Raw genomic sequence first — 17,458 nt, forward strand, 5'->3', positions numbered from 1 at the left:
ACTCTTGCCCCGTGGCTCACACTTAGCCCTTTGATTATATTCATCCATCAACCTGACATCCATCCCTTCAAGTTCGTGCACCTGACGTTAATGTCGTACGTTTTCACTCACTTGGTCACGGGCGGCGAGCACCTGAATGGCCGTAATTGACTTTGTTCTCATGGTTGTGTGTGTGTTGCAGTGCAAGAACCGGCCCTGCTGACGGAGACGGAGATGGAGCTCCGCGCTAAATGGGAGCAGGCCCTCGGCCCGCATTACGATGTTATGGTAAGCAAAAACGAAGGGGAAATAACGTTAACAGATGCTAAGTGCGTCTCTCAATTAAACGGCGAGCAAACTGCACATCAGCAGGAATCGCCGGTACTTACGGCGATAAGAGTTGTTCGATCGACCGGCTGAATCTAGCTATAGATTGCCTCCGTTGACTGCTATTGGATTTTTAAAAACATATTTTACACCGTGTAAACATGTGCTGACACGCTGTTGTTTGGGGCTGTTTAGTAGATGCAAAGGGCATCGGTTACTTCGTTTATTTTCCTTTTTTTCAGGTGGTGGAGCTGGACCCTGTCATAGAGGATGATGTTGAGCTGCAGAAGTATTCAAAGGTATGTGGAAACTAGTAATTTATCATTCTGTCACGATTTTGCTTGGAGATTTAAATGTTGCAATGAGTTAATGTGCTTTTTATTCAACCCAATGATGAATTTTCCAACGACTTAAAGTTAAAGTTAAACTACTGTAGTTTTGAGACCATTTGGTCATTTGTGATACCATTACAGCAGGGCTGTCAAACTCAATTTCATCCGGGGCCACATCAGCATTACGGTTAGCCAACTCTCAAATGGCCAGTTGTATTTGTAAGACTATATGAATGTATCTCTTTTCAGTCCCTTCAGAAAAACGTGATTATGCGGTCGTATGATTTAATGCATAATCAGCCAAAGTCCGCATATTTATGTGATGGCCACATTATTAAAAACGCCGCACTTTTGCAGCATAAATTGCAGATTTCTGCTTGCATGATTTCATAATCCCCGCTTTTTTGTAGCAAAAAGATGAAAAATTTTGCATTTGCTTCACACAAGCACAGCCATGCCCCCTGTTGTCATGGAAACGTTAGGAAGTGACATAATTACGTGACTTAAACATCAATGAAAAGCTGCAACAGATTTTGGCAACATCCAGCAATTTTATCGTATAAAATTACATAAATATCTCGCATATTCCATCGCATTTTTTAAGAAAACGTGCTGCAAGATCAAGGATTTTTGCCCGCAACAATCACAAAAAAACTCGTTTTTCTAGGAGGACTGTCTTTTATTACATTGCATATTTACCTCTTAATTACTATACTTTTTCATAATAATTAATACCCAGGACAAATAATGACAAAATGTATTCAAGTGTGCAACTATTGTACAAATAATTTTAATAATAAAATAAATAAGTGATACATTAAAAAAATTATATAAATTGTATATTTAAAATAAATTATCACTCATAAATCACATTAAATTATTAAAAAAAATACTTTTGCAGGTACAGAAAAATTGTTTTGGCAGCCGCTAAAATAATGTTAATGCAGTAAAAACCCTGCAAAAATAATACCTATAATAACAATAAAATAGTTTGTAAGCTGTCACAGGCCATACAAATTAAGGGGGCGCGACGGATTTGGTCCACGGGCCTTAAAGGAACAATATGTAGGATTGTGGCCAAAACTGGTATTGCAATCACCCAACTGGTGGCCAATACACAAAATGACAACATAAACATCAGTTGAGGGCTGCAACTCCACTTTTTAAATGACAATATCCTGGCCAGACCACTGTTGTCAGTGATATAAGTATTTGAAATGAAAATTATTTCTTAATGTCTAGTGACATATCAGGGTCATTTTATGATTAATTGATATAAATTTCTTACATACTGTTCCTTTAAGTATGACACCCCTGCATTACAGCTTTATGGATTTTAATAACTTTAGTTTTAAACTAAAGCCAAAAACAATTATTGTCAGTAGCAAACACAATGTTGGGGGTTCGTAAGATTAATACACTTTAGTATCTGCTGTTGGTCTAATGTAAAATAAATTAGTGGTTCTCAAACTGGTGGCCCGCAAGATGTTGCCAGGGGGGCCCCAGTTTTATGACATTTTATAAAATACATACATTTTTCATAATTTCTGTGTAATGAAACCTCAGAAAAATAAGACTACTAACTAACAGCACTACATTGTATAATTTAATGTATTTTGTTTAATTCAAATTTAAGTTTTAGAATGTTTCATGTCATACATTTTCTTTGGGGGGCCACGAAGTAATGCACTGTACACAAGGGGGGCCGCACGCCAAAAAAGTTTGAGAACCACTGAAATAAATAAAAATATTGAAATAAAAATGTGAACTTTTCTACCACAAAGTGTCATTGTCTCAGCCTTACCTTGAAATAATGTCTCTCCAGCTTCTACCAATACACACAATGCGCTTGGGCGTTGAACTGGACTCTTTTGATGGGCACCACTACATCTCCACAGTGGCTCCTGAGGGTCCGGTAGCGAAACATGGGCTGCTTCGACCAGAGGATGAACTTCTGGAGGTAAACGCATTCTAAGGGGACACTCGGGTCATACCTACCCCAACCGAATCGTGCCAGAGCGTGATTGTCCCCCCTCCCTACTCCCCCAAAGCATGCACTCACACTGTGCTTTAACCAATCCGGGCACACTTTTGTCATTACGATGCGATTATTATTATTTTTATTTTTTGAGGCCATTTTTGCCTTTATTGGATAGATAGTAATTAAGGAGACGACAGGAAAGTATAGGGTGAAGAGAGGGGTATGGGATTGGCAAAGGACCTCGAGCCGGGATTCGAACTCCCCACCATGTGTCGGAGCAGCGACCACTACACCATCGGCTCCGACGCGATGCGGTTGTTTTGAAGAAAACGGGAAGTAAAGCACTCTCTTAACACTGAAACCCATCATAGTGTCGTTTGGTGCGTGATGACACAGCCGTCTCATATTGCTTAGTTGTTCACTGCCATGTGCAGCTCAGACATTTAGAAGGTAGATAAAGGTGAGTGGTCGCGCAATTGACGTCTCTCTTTTTGAACTGCGCGATTTACGATCACACTTGCGTTCTGCGCCTGAGCCCACCTGAACCGTGCCCCAGCCCAACCTCTGCAAGCCACCCAGTGCATTAACTTTAAGTGCATTTACCCGCTTCTTTGCTAGCACGGACACCCTCGTATTTGGCATTATGGGTAGATGGGCTCCCAGTGTTTTCTTTTGGCTGGCATTGGAGAGCCTCTTCTCGGTTGCTTTAATAAGACTGACCTTTGCAGCCTGCCAGCCCCGGGTCTCCAGGAAGGCCCGGTATTACCGATGCAGTCGCGTGGATGCTCTGGCAGGAGGGCCCCTGAGTCTGACCGAGGCCATCTGCGTGACTGTCCCCTGCCCTAACCTCCCCCACTGGCTTTGCTTCCTGCCCCCTTCCATCTACTCTTCCCCCTTCCACCTGGTGTAGTGGCCGAGGGCCGCTGTGCCCTCAAACTGTTGCTGTTGGCAGCAGCCCGGATGGTAAAGGCAGGGGAGGTTCGCAGGTTATAGCTAGGCGTGTTGTACCCCAAGGCTCCATCCTGAGGCCATGCATGCATTTGCAGTGACCTCAAAAGAATGCTTTCATGTAAGGGTTGAAAATTTTATCACATTCCTACTTAATCTTCTTAGTCGAGACGCTTAGAAGCTTCATAGAGGCCTGGTGGTGAAATGACGGTGTGTGTGTGTTAGTAAGGGAAAGGATGTGTAGAGGCCATGGCCTCCCCCTGGTTTGGACAGATGGCACAGTGCGGCCCCCGCTCACCATAGCAGCTCCAGGCTTGCCCGCTCCATTAAATGCCAATCAAAGAGGACCAGCAAATGCCACAAAGATAGTCAACTCCATGTCTCAGCGACAGGAAAGAGGCTTATTAAGTACACCATAGGATGTTAACCTTAATGTGTATATAAAGCCAGATTGTTTTATTGTTTTAAAAATGTTTTTTTTTTAAGTAACAATGAAACGAAAGTAGCGATTTTGGCTTATTTTCCCCGCCATGACGTATTTTCGAGAATACGGGACTTGAATTCATCCATTGAGAATTGGATCGTTGAAAGTTGGGTCAAGTTGCTATTTGCTTCAATCTTTACCAGAAGTAAAGAGAGAGAGTTTCGAGGAGGGGAGGAGTTTAGAATTTTTAATTGAAAGGTTATGAGGGCACATCATTTTTTTTTTTTTAATAATGAAGTTCACAAATAAGTATTTTTTAAAAAAAAAAGTGTAAAAATACCACAATATTCCAAAAAATGTTTTACATTTCAATTTCATTATGAGTTTAATGTATCTTTCTAAATAAAATGTGTTTTTATGTGTAGGTGAATGGTGTGCAGTTGTATGGGAAGTCCAGACGTGAAGCTGTTGCATTCCTTAGAGAGGTTCCTCCTCCGTTTACCTTGGTCTGCTGCAGACGCCTCGCCGAAGAAGGCAGTGAATACCAGCCAGAATCAGAGGAGTGGCGCTCCACCAGCCCCTCATCCAGTGTCCAGGAACAGGTAAAGCCCACCTACCTGCAAAAATGGTACGATGTATCAGAGCAGATGGTGTAGTGGGCAGTGCCGATGGTACAGACGCACTTTCAGCGACCCGAGTTCGATTCCCAACTCGAGGTCCTTAGCGATCCCGTAGCCCTCTTTTTACCCTGTATCTTCCTGTCCTCTTCTATACAATATTTATTAAGTAAAGACAAAATGTCCCAAAAGAAGTATGACGCCCACTCACAGAGAAATAAATACGTATGCAAAGGATATCATTATGATACTTGATGCTCATGCAGACGAAATTAGTTCATCTCTCCCCCTTCCCTTTTTACTTTTTGTTGTCTGCCTTCAACTTAAGAAACATCATAACTAAATCCTTTAAAATAGTTTAATAAAATCCTCATCTTCAATGATTTTACAGATTGAGAATAACCTCTCCATGCTGGCTAAAGATACAAGTCTACGGGACAGTTTAAGAGAGCAGTTTAAGGTTTGTTGACAGTATTAAGCTTTTAAATTGAAAGTAGAGATACTACAGTTTTACTGTACCCTCCATGATCTGTGATTTACCTTATAGGCCCGTCAGGCATCGGCAATGCAGCGAGACTTTGACAATAAAGAAGATTCTTTTGAGCCAAGTGGCCTGAGGAGAGATGAGACCGAGGTAAAGGATGAAGAAGATGATGATGAAGAAGATCTGGCTCTCTGGTCTCCAGAGGTGCAGCTGCTAGAACTGGAGAAGGGCGAAAGGGGTCTCGGCTTCAGCGTACTTGACTATCAGGTTATCTTTTTTTATCATTTCTGGATAGTTACTTTCTGCATTTAAAGGGACACTTCCCCTTTTTATGAAAATAGGCTCATTTTCCAGCTCCCCTAGAGCACCACATTTGATTTTTACTGTTTTGGAATCCATTCAGCTGATCTCCGGCGGAACCACTTTTAGCATAGCTTAGCATAATCCATTGAATCTGATTAGACTATTAGCATCACGCTCATAAATGACCAAAGAGTTTCGATATTTTATTAATGATATTACGCAGTGCCTGAAAATAGTCCACTGCTATTAAAAGTTAACAAAGGGACTATTTACGGGCGCTGTCTAATATCATTGCGCCTGCTGCAGCTATGGTATGGCAGCAAAGTGCTTGATTATTACGCCAGAATGAGAGTATAGTTCCTAGCCATATCCTCCTAGAAATCGCAACTTTTAATTTTCTGTCGGTCTTCGTACACAATGTAACTACAGAAGAGTTTTAAATAGAAAAAATATCGAAACTATTTCGCGATGCTAATGGTCTAATCAGATTTAATGGATTATGCTAAGCTATGCTAAAAATGGTAACGGTTGAATGGATTCCAAAACGGTAAAAATCAAATTTTTAACTCTAGGGGAGCTGGAAAATTAGCATATTTTCAAAAAAAGTGGAGGTGAATTCAGGTAAATTGGTACTTTTTGAAATTAACTGAGGTGACAAAAACTGTCCAAATCAAGTCCTGAATTCACTTTGACAACTATTGTTTAAAGAAATACAAAGGCTTGCAAGACAGCATGCAACATTTAAGTTATTTTTTTTCGAGTGCTATATGTCATTCAGTGAAAGATACTTATCACATATATGTGAATGTTACATTTAAAGGAAAAAAAAACAGAATGATTCACCCAAGGCTAAAATGACCTACAAAAAGTCTGTATATTAAACACATGGCTTGCTTAATGTCAAAAAACGTACTTATTCCCTATTCACAGACATTGCGAGCACAATAATAAATACTCAAATTGACAAATCCCAGGGCTTAAAGTGTTCAAGGGGGTCATTGAGCCATATTTACTTTAAAAAAAGCCAGGCATACTACGCTATTCACAAATATATCCCTTTGAAAAGACCCAATTAATCCCCCTTGACTTTCCCGAAGTCTGATCACAGGAAACGTGAGTTGATGTCACAAGTCATTGGCCACCGAACAAAAGGCGGCAGCGAAACCTCTCAGACAGGGGCCTGTGCTGTTTGTCTGGCCCCGTGCCAGCCTTCGAACCCTTTGCTCTGCTCACTTAGTGCGGAAAGCCGCTTTCCTCCTTCCTTCATTAGCCTTCTAATCAGGGTTAGTACATAACTGCACGTTGATCCCGAATCAGAAGTGATCGAGTAATGAAGCCACTTATAATGCAGAGCCTCTCCCGCGGACCCACGCTACGGCGCTCCTGCGGGACGCCTCATGTTTTATATTATCCGGAATTCCAATTGGTTTCATGCGTGGAAGAGTATTGGCAGAGGACAAGCACGCAATTCGAACCTTACGAGTTCATCAAGACCCAAATAAATGACCACCGACGAAACCGAACACATTTTAATAGTATGACATGCTTCCTTTGTTGTAAAAAAGCTGCCGTGAGTGATGGAGTCTGTGGCGACATGGACAGAATTACATCGCCACTTAATAGCTGTAACTTGAGCAGTGATCCTTTGCCTTCTAGGTGATGAATGAAGGTTTGAAGATGGAGGAACTTGGGACAGGGTCCATGGGAGCTGTGCTGTGTTAAGAAATTGCATTGAAGTCCTTTGTTTTCATATGGCTTCTGTTCTATTGTTATTATTAAGGATTCTGTTCAATTTGTTTTGGCTTGTGAAAGAGTACAAATGAATTATGCTCCCCAAAATTCGACACGCCTATGATCTTTTCCCTGGCCAGGATGATTCTTGCAGAATCTTGTATCATGGATCATTGTCATGGGAAGCATGAAGCATTACAGCTGACTTTGCAAATCTTCTTGGATGGGTTGGTGCACCCTGGGGTTTATTGGAAGCCATATTGACCCGTGCAGCATCTCGCTGGTCGAACTCACTTCGCACCAGCTGAGCCCCCTCCACCTAGTCCCCTCTGTTTGCTTATCTACACCAAACCGACGCTTTTCAACCCGAGGGCCTGGTGCTCGATGGGTGGGAATTGATTCTGGGGGGGTTGGGTAGACACTTTCAGAGTCTTACAGAAGTGTTAAAATGTTCATAAATGTTTCGGGAACGGAAGTCTGCGGTCTTTTAATAGAGGAGAATCTCTCGACTTCTTGACTTTTTCTTTCCTGTGTCCCGCGGCAGGCAGGCCTCTCCAGTCTGCAACGGGTGGAAATCGATTTTGCTGTTGCATCTACAGTAAGAGTCCTGAGCTGATAAGAAAACCTCAAGACCCTCAGACATGCTCGCAGCCGTCTAGAACCTTCAATCCGAGCTTTATCTTCCCCTTTCTGCCGCCCGCCGCCTTCTCTCCCTCAACGGCTGGAGTTGCCCCCAAGTCCTTACCGACACGTCGAGACACTGTAACTGCATCTAGATTTATGACTGTTCACGGTTACATTGACAGCTGGAAACAAGGGAATTTTTCTCTCTTAAACTGCGGGAGTGACATAATAATTGTAACGCTGAAATCAATTGGACGCAAGGCTTGTTTTTATTTCTGTGACACGGAGAGCCTGTCAAAGTGAGAAGCGTGAAATGCCAACTTTTGAGTAATTGGGCAGTCCAACCAACGACCCCCCGCTGGTAGTACAGGTCAGGATTGTAACTTAACCTAGTGTAGGTCTTCTTGTAGCCAAACTAATGGTTGTAACCAAAATTTTTAATCTGGATTGGGAAGTACTGTAAGTTCTTGCTTGTATAAAGTCTTGTTGCGGTATCAGCCTAAGCTCTAATATGATTGAGCAGCGCTCCCACTGCGGGTTTTAGGGTGGATGTTAACTATCCCCTGGGAAGGAAGTGCATTACCTTAAGTGGAGCTTAACATAACCCTACGTTTAGGTATGGGCTGTCGACCCATAACAGTCTCGCAAGAAAAACGTCTCCCTTTACAAGAATGATAAACCAGTGTGATGCAATTATAACATCGAACGTTCAAAAAACTGAGATGCGTCATGTTCTTTTTTTACACATTTGTAAAGAGATGCAAAAATGTTTACTTTCCAGACAGTAAACCATCTGGGCGCAAAGCAAATGTATTACGTCCATGGAGAATGTATGATCCAAATAATTCATGGCCTATGGAGACGAAATCAGAGAGAATGCGTTTATTTTTTGTTGAATAATTTTGATTCGGATCGCCTAACCTGCGCATCGATACAGCATTTAGTCTCATCCAGTGAATTTTTTAAAGGAGAGTCATAAATCATCTCGCTGGGCTATTATTTATTTATTGTTGTTTATTTATTCTGTAGCCCCAAGCTTTTGAAACTGACCAAGGGCTATTTTATTCCAGCAGCTACCAAATCGACTTGGCCTAAATAGCTCCACGCGTAAATTAATGTTTTTTTATTAATTAAACAACAAGCTATTTGCTCATGACACTACAGAAAAAGAAAAGGAAACCTAGCAAAAGCAAGACGCAGACATCCTGGAGTTTGAGGTATTCTGTTCAGCAAGATTGAAAGAGAGGCAGAGCGCAGGAGCATAGCAGATGATTCCTGCAAAACGGCAGATTTACTGTCCACCTGACACCACGCTGAAGAATTTCAAGCCTTTGGACGAGCAGGGCCAGCCAAGGGAACGCTCGAAGCTTAGAGGAGACGCTGGACAACCACGTCGCACTACCTCAAGTGAACCCAACAAGAATACGGGAAATGCAGTTTGAGCCATCAGTGTTCATGCCTGTTCGACAGCTAGTGGACCGTTTGGCTGTTTATCCAGTTGGGACTGACGCTTTATGGGTTAGGGTTTGGCTTATGTACATCACAGGAAACTTTAAAACAAAGTTTGACCTGAAATTATTTACTATCATTTTGATCGTATCCAGTTTCCGCAGAATGCTACATGAAGTATTTGAATTCTTACAACCATGTCTGGTTCCTTCTAGGGTTGTGCCGATAGACGATAGTATCATGTATCGACAACGGTCAGACATATTGCCAATAGCAGGCTTTCATGACAATAGTTGGCGATTGGTTATTATTATTATCATCATAGTTTCACAATATTGACTTAATGCGCTCGCCTTGGACTCCTTCTGTAATTGGACTCCTTCCTCGCACATGAGCTTGTAATACACACGGCTCGACATTTCCTTGCACTAGAGGTATTGTTAGCGCGCAGCGGGGTTAAAACCAGCGAGTGTGTTGTTCCCGCTCCCTGGTTCGCAGGAAATTTTAGAGCGCCTGGGCTTTTCCACGCTTGGTTTAATGACATCAGTTTTAAGCAGGTTATGGTCATGACAGTGTTGCACTTGCATCTTTTTTTGTCCATCAATCAAGTGACTTCATCATTAATGAGTAAAAAATGAACAAATAAATAAATAAATGAGTAAACTACCCCCCCCTCCCCCGATACAATCATGTTTTTGCGATCTCACAGGCTGACGATGGGACGATTTCAAAATAGGGCATATCGCCCAACACTAGTTCCTTCACTTCGAAAACCTTTTGATAAATCTGAAAGTTTTATTTAGTAAATAAATTAGGGCTGTGAAACGATTAATCGCGATTAATCGCATACAATAAAAGTTTGTGGTTGCACATGTATGTGTACTGTGTGTAGTTATTTATATATCATATCAATATTATATATAAATAAAACTAATTTATTTATAAAAAATTATACATATGTATGTGTTTATATACTGTATAAATAATAATAATAATAATAGTAGTAGTAGTAGTAGTAATAATAATAATAATAATAATAATAATAATTACTCACAACACACACATAAATTGTGCAAACACAAACTTTTATTTACATTTGACAGCCCTAAAATAAATATATAAAGTAGTGCTGGGCATAGATTAATCTAGATTAATGTCATACAAAATGAAAGTAATTTTTTGCATAATATATGAGTTTGTGCTGTGTGTAATTATTATGCATATATAAATACACAAACATTCCTTTATGTATTTAACAATTTATATTTATATAAACACTTATATTTTTATATATTGTATATTATATATACAAATAAAAAAATAAAACATTTCTTAAATGTGTGTGCATTATACATTATATTTACACACAGCACAAACTCATATATTATGCAAAAAATTACTTTTATTTTGTATGAGATTAATCTATGCCCAGCACTAATATAATGTAAATAAATATATTTAGTAAATATCTTTCGCTTCACTTTCGAACTTTTTTTTTGCATTCACACTTGAAGATGTTTTACCAGGTATGACATCATTTTTATGTATCACGTGAACAGTTGAACAAAACAAAGAAAGGTTGTACAGTTGCTACAATAGGAAGTACATATATATAGTGATTATACGGTCTTTAGATTTACACAATGCCTTTTACTGTAAAAAAAGGAAAAAATAAGGTCACAGAACAAAACTTGCGGACTGTTTGCATTGAACTAAGCTGATTTCGACCTGCTATTTTAGCTGTGATTTACTTTTATCTAGTTATTTCTGTTACGTATAAACTTAATATTAAGGTTTGTCATCTTAAACGTTTATCACGTTATCATTGGTAATTCGCAGCATCCAGGGGCTTCTGGGATTGTATTTTTTTCATTTTGAGTTTTTCCTCACACCTGTAACGTGGAAGACAGCTGCACCCCCAATGAGCCATGTATTATACGCCACCTAAATCATATCTGCACTCAGGTGGAAACATGAATGAGATCTGAAGTAGGCCTCGGTCCCTCATCCGAACATCCATATCGATCGATGCCTTTGTTCTGACCAAGCTGACGTATGGTGGCCTTAGGAGCCCCCTGTGCTGGCCCGATGGCCTGCTCTCATTGTTGTTTTATTTCTTATAAAAGCAACCCAGCTGACATCACTGGTCATGTGGGATGATAGAGGAGCTTGGAAAGCAAATCACGCTTGGCTGGAAACCGGCAGCCGGACAATGCAGCCTGTGTGCTACTAAAGAGCCAGCTGGAGTGGAACTTCAAATCCTCTCTTCGACTTTTTCCTGTCTTTTTTCTCCGTCTTTTCCATTCTAGCAGTCATTGGTTCCTTTCGCTTTAAAATTGCTTTTCTCGTCTTGTCTGCTTACTGTGCAGCGCTGGTTCACTGGGTAATCGGGGGGCATGTACTACCGGGCCTGCTTTTGTGGTACGTGTGGATGAGGATTCCTAGTCCCCTAACTGTTACGCTCGGGGTCTCCTCTGCTGACTCTCATAAAGCCTAAAGTTTTATTTAACAGACGGTGAAATCTGGGCAAACCTATCCTTTAAATTCAATGTCCAAGAAGATTATTTTGGCAGTTCTGTGTCTATTGTCTACAGAAACGTTTTGATACGTGACTTCAACTTTAAAGTTTCATCCAAACTTCGCCCGCAGCCACGTCTGCAAAACGTCAAACCCTCACAATTATCTTTAATCTTATCTACTTTTCGCTCATGACACTAGAAGACTCAAGTGTCTCAAAAGCGCGAACGCAAGCATTGTCCGTTCGGCCGCTCTTTGGGTGTGGATGGTCGTAAATGTTCACGGTTAGATAGATGAGCTTACTAATGGCCGTACTTCTGCTTCAGTTTTTAGTCTCGAATAACTACTTGTTAATCACTTTTATATTGTCGATCGCAGCATAAAAGCTGTCCATATGGGTCATCAAATATATTGTTGAAGATATCAAATCAAGTTAAATTGCAGTTTTATGACATTGTTCCCCGGAGACTTGATTGATATGGTGACACTTCGAGCGGGAAAGTCGGCCTCATTTGGCCTTACGGCAAGTTTGTTGGATTCTTTGCAAGTGTAGCTCTGTTCCAAAACCAAGTAAGCCGTCTTGACTCCAAAGTGTTTCAAACACTATAGAGGCTACATAAAAGGCGTCACTCACAATTGATTTTTATTCAGTTTAACATTTTAATATTGCCAAGATTTACATTTATTCATTTGGCAGATGCATCCGAAGTGACTTACCGTGCATTTAATCTGTACGTTTAAAAGTATGTGTATTCCTGGGAATAAAACCCACGGCCTTTGGTTGCCAACACTCTACTCTACTAGAGCTATAGGAACTGGTAGAGCACACAAATAGAAAGATGATTTTTTAAATGCTCTTATCAAAATCGAGGTTCACTCACAGACACAGTTTACTTTGGTCTAATGTTTTTTTTTTTGGTCTGTGTTTGTGTGTTTGCAATGGTCTGCATTGCCCTCTGCAGGACCCTCTTGATGTTGCTCGCTCTGTGATCGTCATTCGTTCTCTGGTGCCCGGAGGGGTGGCAGACAATCATGGCGGGCTCCTCCCAGGAGACCAGCTGGTGTTTGTCAATGATGTTCATCTGGACACATACTCTCTATCCCAGGCCGTCGAGGTCCTCAAATCTGCTCCACCTGGGAAGGTCAAACTTGGAATCAGGAAACCACTGGTGGTAAGCATACATGCTATAAAAGCATGTTATGAATACAGTTATTCATATCTTCAACCCATAACGTATTCGTAACTTTTATTCATAACATCTGTTAATGACATTTATTCATAACATTATAATAATGCTTATCATTTAACTGAGTTCATAACATGTTTAAAACTTTTCTGTTGATGACATTTATTCATAACATCTTTTCATAATATCTATTTGTTACATTTATTCATAACTTAAACCCATAGCATCAATTCATAACGTATTCATAACATTTAATTTTTAACATCTCTTGATGACATTTATTTAAAACATTTCATAATGTTTATTCATAACATCTGTTTATAATATCTACTAATTATGTTTATTCATAACTTAAACCGTAACATCAATTCATAACATTTGTTCATAACTTGTATTTGTGAAATCTGTGGATTATATTTATTCATAACATCTAATAATGTTTATTCATAACATCTGTTCATAATACCTATTCATAACGTTTATTCATAACTTTAACCCATAACTTCATTTCATAACGTGTTCATAACTTGTATTTGTAACATCTGGTGATGACATTTATTTAGGACATCTCTTCATAATATCTACTAATTATGTTTTTATAACTTAAATCCATAACATCAATTCATAACTTTTGTTCATAACTTGTATTTGTAAGATCTGGTGATGACATTTATTCAGGACATCTCTTCATAATATCTACTAATTATGTTTATTTATAACTTTAACCCATAGCATCCATTCATAACGTGTTCATAACTTGTATTTGTAACATCTGGTAATGACATTTATTCATAACATCTGTTCTTGAAATCGATTCATAACGTTTATGCATAACATAAACCCATAACATCAGTTAATAACATGTGCTCATAACTTTTATTCGTAACATTTATTGATAACTTTTGTTCATAACATCTTTTCATAACTTAAACCCATAACATCAGTTAATAACATGTGCTCATAACTTTTATTCGTAACATTTATTGATAACTTTTGTTCATAACATCTTTTCATAACTAAAACCCATAACATCAAATCATATTGTATTCATAACTTGTATTTGTAAAATCTGTTGATGACATTTATTCATAACATCTATTAATGTTTATTCATAACATCTGTTCATAATATCTACTTATAACGTTTATTCATAACTTAAATCCATAACATCAATTCATAATGTGTTCATAACTTTTATTTGTAACATGTGTTGATGACGTTTATTCATAACATCTGTTTATAATATCTACTAATAACTTTATTCATAACTTAAATCCATAACATCAATTCATATTGTGTTCATAACTTGTATTTCTAACATCTGTGGATGATATTTATTCATAACATATAATAATGTTTATTCATAACATCTGTTCATAATATCTACTAATTATGTTTATTTATAACTTAAACTCATAACGTGTTCATAACTTGTATTTGTAACATCTGTGGATGACATTTATTCATAACATCTGTTCTTAAATTCGATTAATAACGTTTATGCATAAAATAAGCCTATAAAATCAGTTAATAACATGTGCTCATAACTTTTATTTGTAACATTTATTGATAACTTTTGTTCATAACATCTAATTATAAAGTTTATTCATAACATTTTTTCATAACTTAAACCCATAACATCAATTCATATTGTATTCATAACTTGTATTTGTTACATATGTTGAAGACATTTATTCATAACATCTATTAATATTTATTCATAACATCTGTTCATAATATCTACTTATAATGTTTATTCATAGCTTAAACCCATAACATCAATTCATGATGTGTTCATAACTTGTGTTTGTAACATCTGTTGATGACATTTATTCATAACATCTGTTCATAATATCTACTTTTTTTTCATAGCCTAAACCCATATATCATTCATAACATTTATTAATAAGATTGATTCATGACGTTTATTCATAACTTAAACCCATAACATCAATTCATAACATCAATGCTTAACATGTATTCATAACTTTTATTTGTAACATCTGTTGATGACATTTATTCAAAACATCTATTAATGTTTATTCATAACATCTGTTCATAATATCTACCTATTTTGTTTTTTTCATAACCTAAACCCATATATCAATTCATACATTAATTCATAAAATCGATTCATTACGCTTATTCATAACTTAAACCCATAACTTTTATTCATAATTTAATTATAAAGTTTATTTATAACATCTGTTCATAACGTCTAATCACATAGTTTATTCATAACTTGAATCCATAACATCAATTCATAATCCACCTAATAAAAGTAGAAAAGCACAATGTAGCTACAAAATAAATAAAATAATGCATTGGAACTTTAGATGAGGAAGATGAATCTATCATTTTTTAAATAATTTTGTTCATGCACGTTCACTCTTCTGAGCTGAAACCCATTCATAGATAAAGGAGGGGGGGCACATTTGATTATTGCATGTTTATTTATTTACTTTCCTTCATTTTTTGGTTTGTGGTTTTTGTTTATAGCCAGATGAGAGCAGCAGTGTGCAGCAGTCCTCCTGGCCTGTAGAGAGCGCTGATGAACAGCCAATGGCAAAGCAGGCCATCAGCCACCCTCACCTAACTATGCCAGAGGTATTCAAATTCATTTCTTACATAACTATACATATTTAAATGCACTTCATACATACTACTGGCTCGTTGGTATATCACCTCATTAATATTCATGAGCTGAAAGTTTGCATGTAGTTTAAACAGCAAAGCTCCAAACAAGCAAACTTCGTCCGCGATTAACAAAGGGAAAGAGTTGAAGTAAAAGAGGAACAAATGTGCGAGTCGTCAAGAAGGCCTTATTGGAAGTGATGCATGACCCCCTCCATGGCCCTTTGAGATGTAGCGTATTATCCTTGAATTTTAGCAAAGATGTAATTGAGGCGGCCGAGTCAAGTGCTGCCGTAAATCTACTGAAAACGAGACTAATTGCGCCATTAAGATTTTAGACTCGACGCATTTTTCATGGCAAATTGGTTCTGCTCTCCGCGAGGGTTGGTGGGGGCGCGCAAGGGAAAGGTGCTGACTTGGCTTGTTGGAGCGGCGCGGTGAAAAGTGCACTTTCAGCTCTTATCATCTGTAAGCGTGTGAGAGTTAGATGAGGACACACCCGGCACACTGTTGCGGGAGGACAAAGACCTGATTTGTATGCGGCGGAGGACAGACAGACAGGAAATAAGAGATGTCTTAACTCCGCCCCAACACACACACACGTACCAAACATCAGACATTTCAGAAAGTGACTTGTTTAAGATTATGGATAGCATACGCTACAAAACCGAGACTCAGTTTACCGTTCATTGTTCATTTGATAGATTTCGGGGTCCTCACTGGAGTTTGTAGCCCATGGGCAAATGAAAATCATTGTTTACTTATAATCGATACGTAAATGACTTCCCCACATGAAAGCTTTTTGTTGGATTACATTTCTTCACAAGCTTTTTGTTTGTGGACAGGTCTTTAGGAACGACATCTTATCTGATGACCTGGATGAGGAGCCAGAGCTGATCCTGGATGCAGAGCCCCGCTATGCCTCCCCCCTTACCACCATCAACCTCATGCCTGGCCTAGAAAGAGAGATGGCTGTAGATGAAGACGAGGATGAGCTGGAGACGGTGGAGATGAGGAACGGTCATGGGAGCTCCGAGGTCCGACAGGAGAGTCTGCCCTCATACCTCAGCGTGAAGACTCGCTCCTGGGATGAACCCGCAACATCCAATCCCTATGAGTTCAGCTCTCAGTCTGATACACAGCAACAGGTGATGTTAAGGTTTTTAAATGGCTGATGTCATATCTGATGTTTTAAGGGGGACATTTCACTTTAAGATGTCAAATAAATCTTTGGTGTCCCCTAGTCAGAGTATGTATGTGAAGATTTAGCTCATAATATCATATAGATAATTTATTATAGCATGTTAAAATTGCCACTTTGTAGGTGTGAGCAAAAATGTGGCATTGTGGGTGTGTCTTTTTATATGCAAATGAGCTGATTCATGCACTAAATGGCAGTGCTGTGGTTGGATAGTGTTGATTAAGGGGGTGGTATTATCCCCTTCTGACATCACAAGGGGAGCCACATTTTAAAGACCTATTTTTTGCATGCTTGCAGAGAATGGTTTACCAAAGCTAAGTTACTAAGTAAGAAACGTCCGCTTTTGGTATGGCAAGATGTCTTAAAATTGATTTAGTTTTCTTACATTTAAACTTAGACCACATTATTAGATTACTCTTTGACTTTATGAGTACACATAAATGACAGCTTAATGATTTTTTATTTTTTGTGGGCATGTACTTAAAGACTGCATACATCATGTTTTTTGTCCTGGTGTTACCTTAATTCTTTAGCAATATTAAAGGTGTTTATGAAATATTATTTTTTTATTTTTTTCCAGCTTTAAAGCTTAATTCTTAAGTGTAGCACAATTCAATAATTTAAAATGATCCTCATGTCACATGTTTTATTAAATGTGAAAGAAAAAAACACAGTAACACCAGTGACACAACAAATCATCCGTCACTGGTGTTACCCATA

The 17,458-nt window shown here is 38.6% G+C and overlaps 1 protein-coding gene across 9 annotated transcripts in view; it reads left to right on the top strand.

Moving 5' to 3' along the window:
- The window catches only part of patj (PATJ crumbs cell polarity complex component), a 108,489-nt gene that overhangs the window by 20,286 nt on the left and 70,745 nt on the right, over nt 1-17,458 (top strand). For all 9 annotated transcript variants that reach the window (XM_065245254.2, XM_065245279.2, XM_065245294.2 and 6 more), the window contains 9 exons: nt 182-267; nt 549-605; nt 2,464-2,598; nt 4,417-4,593; nt 5,000-5,068; nt 5,156-5,359; nt 12,679-12,888; nt 15,403-15,510; nt 16,383-16,685. In XM_065245254.2, coding sequence (XP_065101326.1) covers nt 182-267; nt 549-605; nt 2,464-2,598; nt 4,417-4,593; nt 5,000-5,068; nt 5,156-5,359; nt 12,679-12,888; nt 15,403-15,510; nt 16,383-16,685 — 1,349 coding nt within the window. The remainder of the gene's footprint in view (nt 1-181; nt 268-548; nt 606-2,463; nt 2,599-4,416; nt 4,594-4,999; nt 5,069-5,155; nt 5,360-12,678; nt 12,889-15,402; nt 15,511-16,382; nt 16,686-17,458) is intronic.

This window comes from Paramisgurnus dabryanus, chromosome 24 (genome assembly GCF_030506205.2).
Source record: "Paramisgurnus dabryanus chromosome 24, PD_genome_1.1, whole genome shotgun sequence".
In the NCBI taxonomy this organism is placed as follows: domain Eukaryota; kingdom Metazoa; phylum Chordata; class Actinopteri; order Cypriniformes; family Cobitidae; genus Paramisgurnus; species Paramisgurnus dabryanus.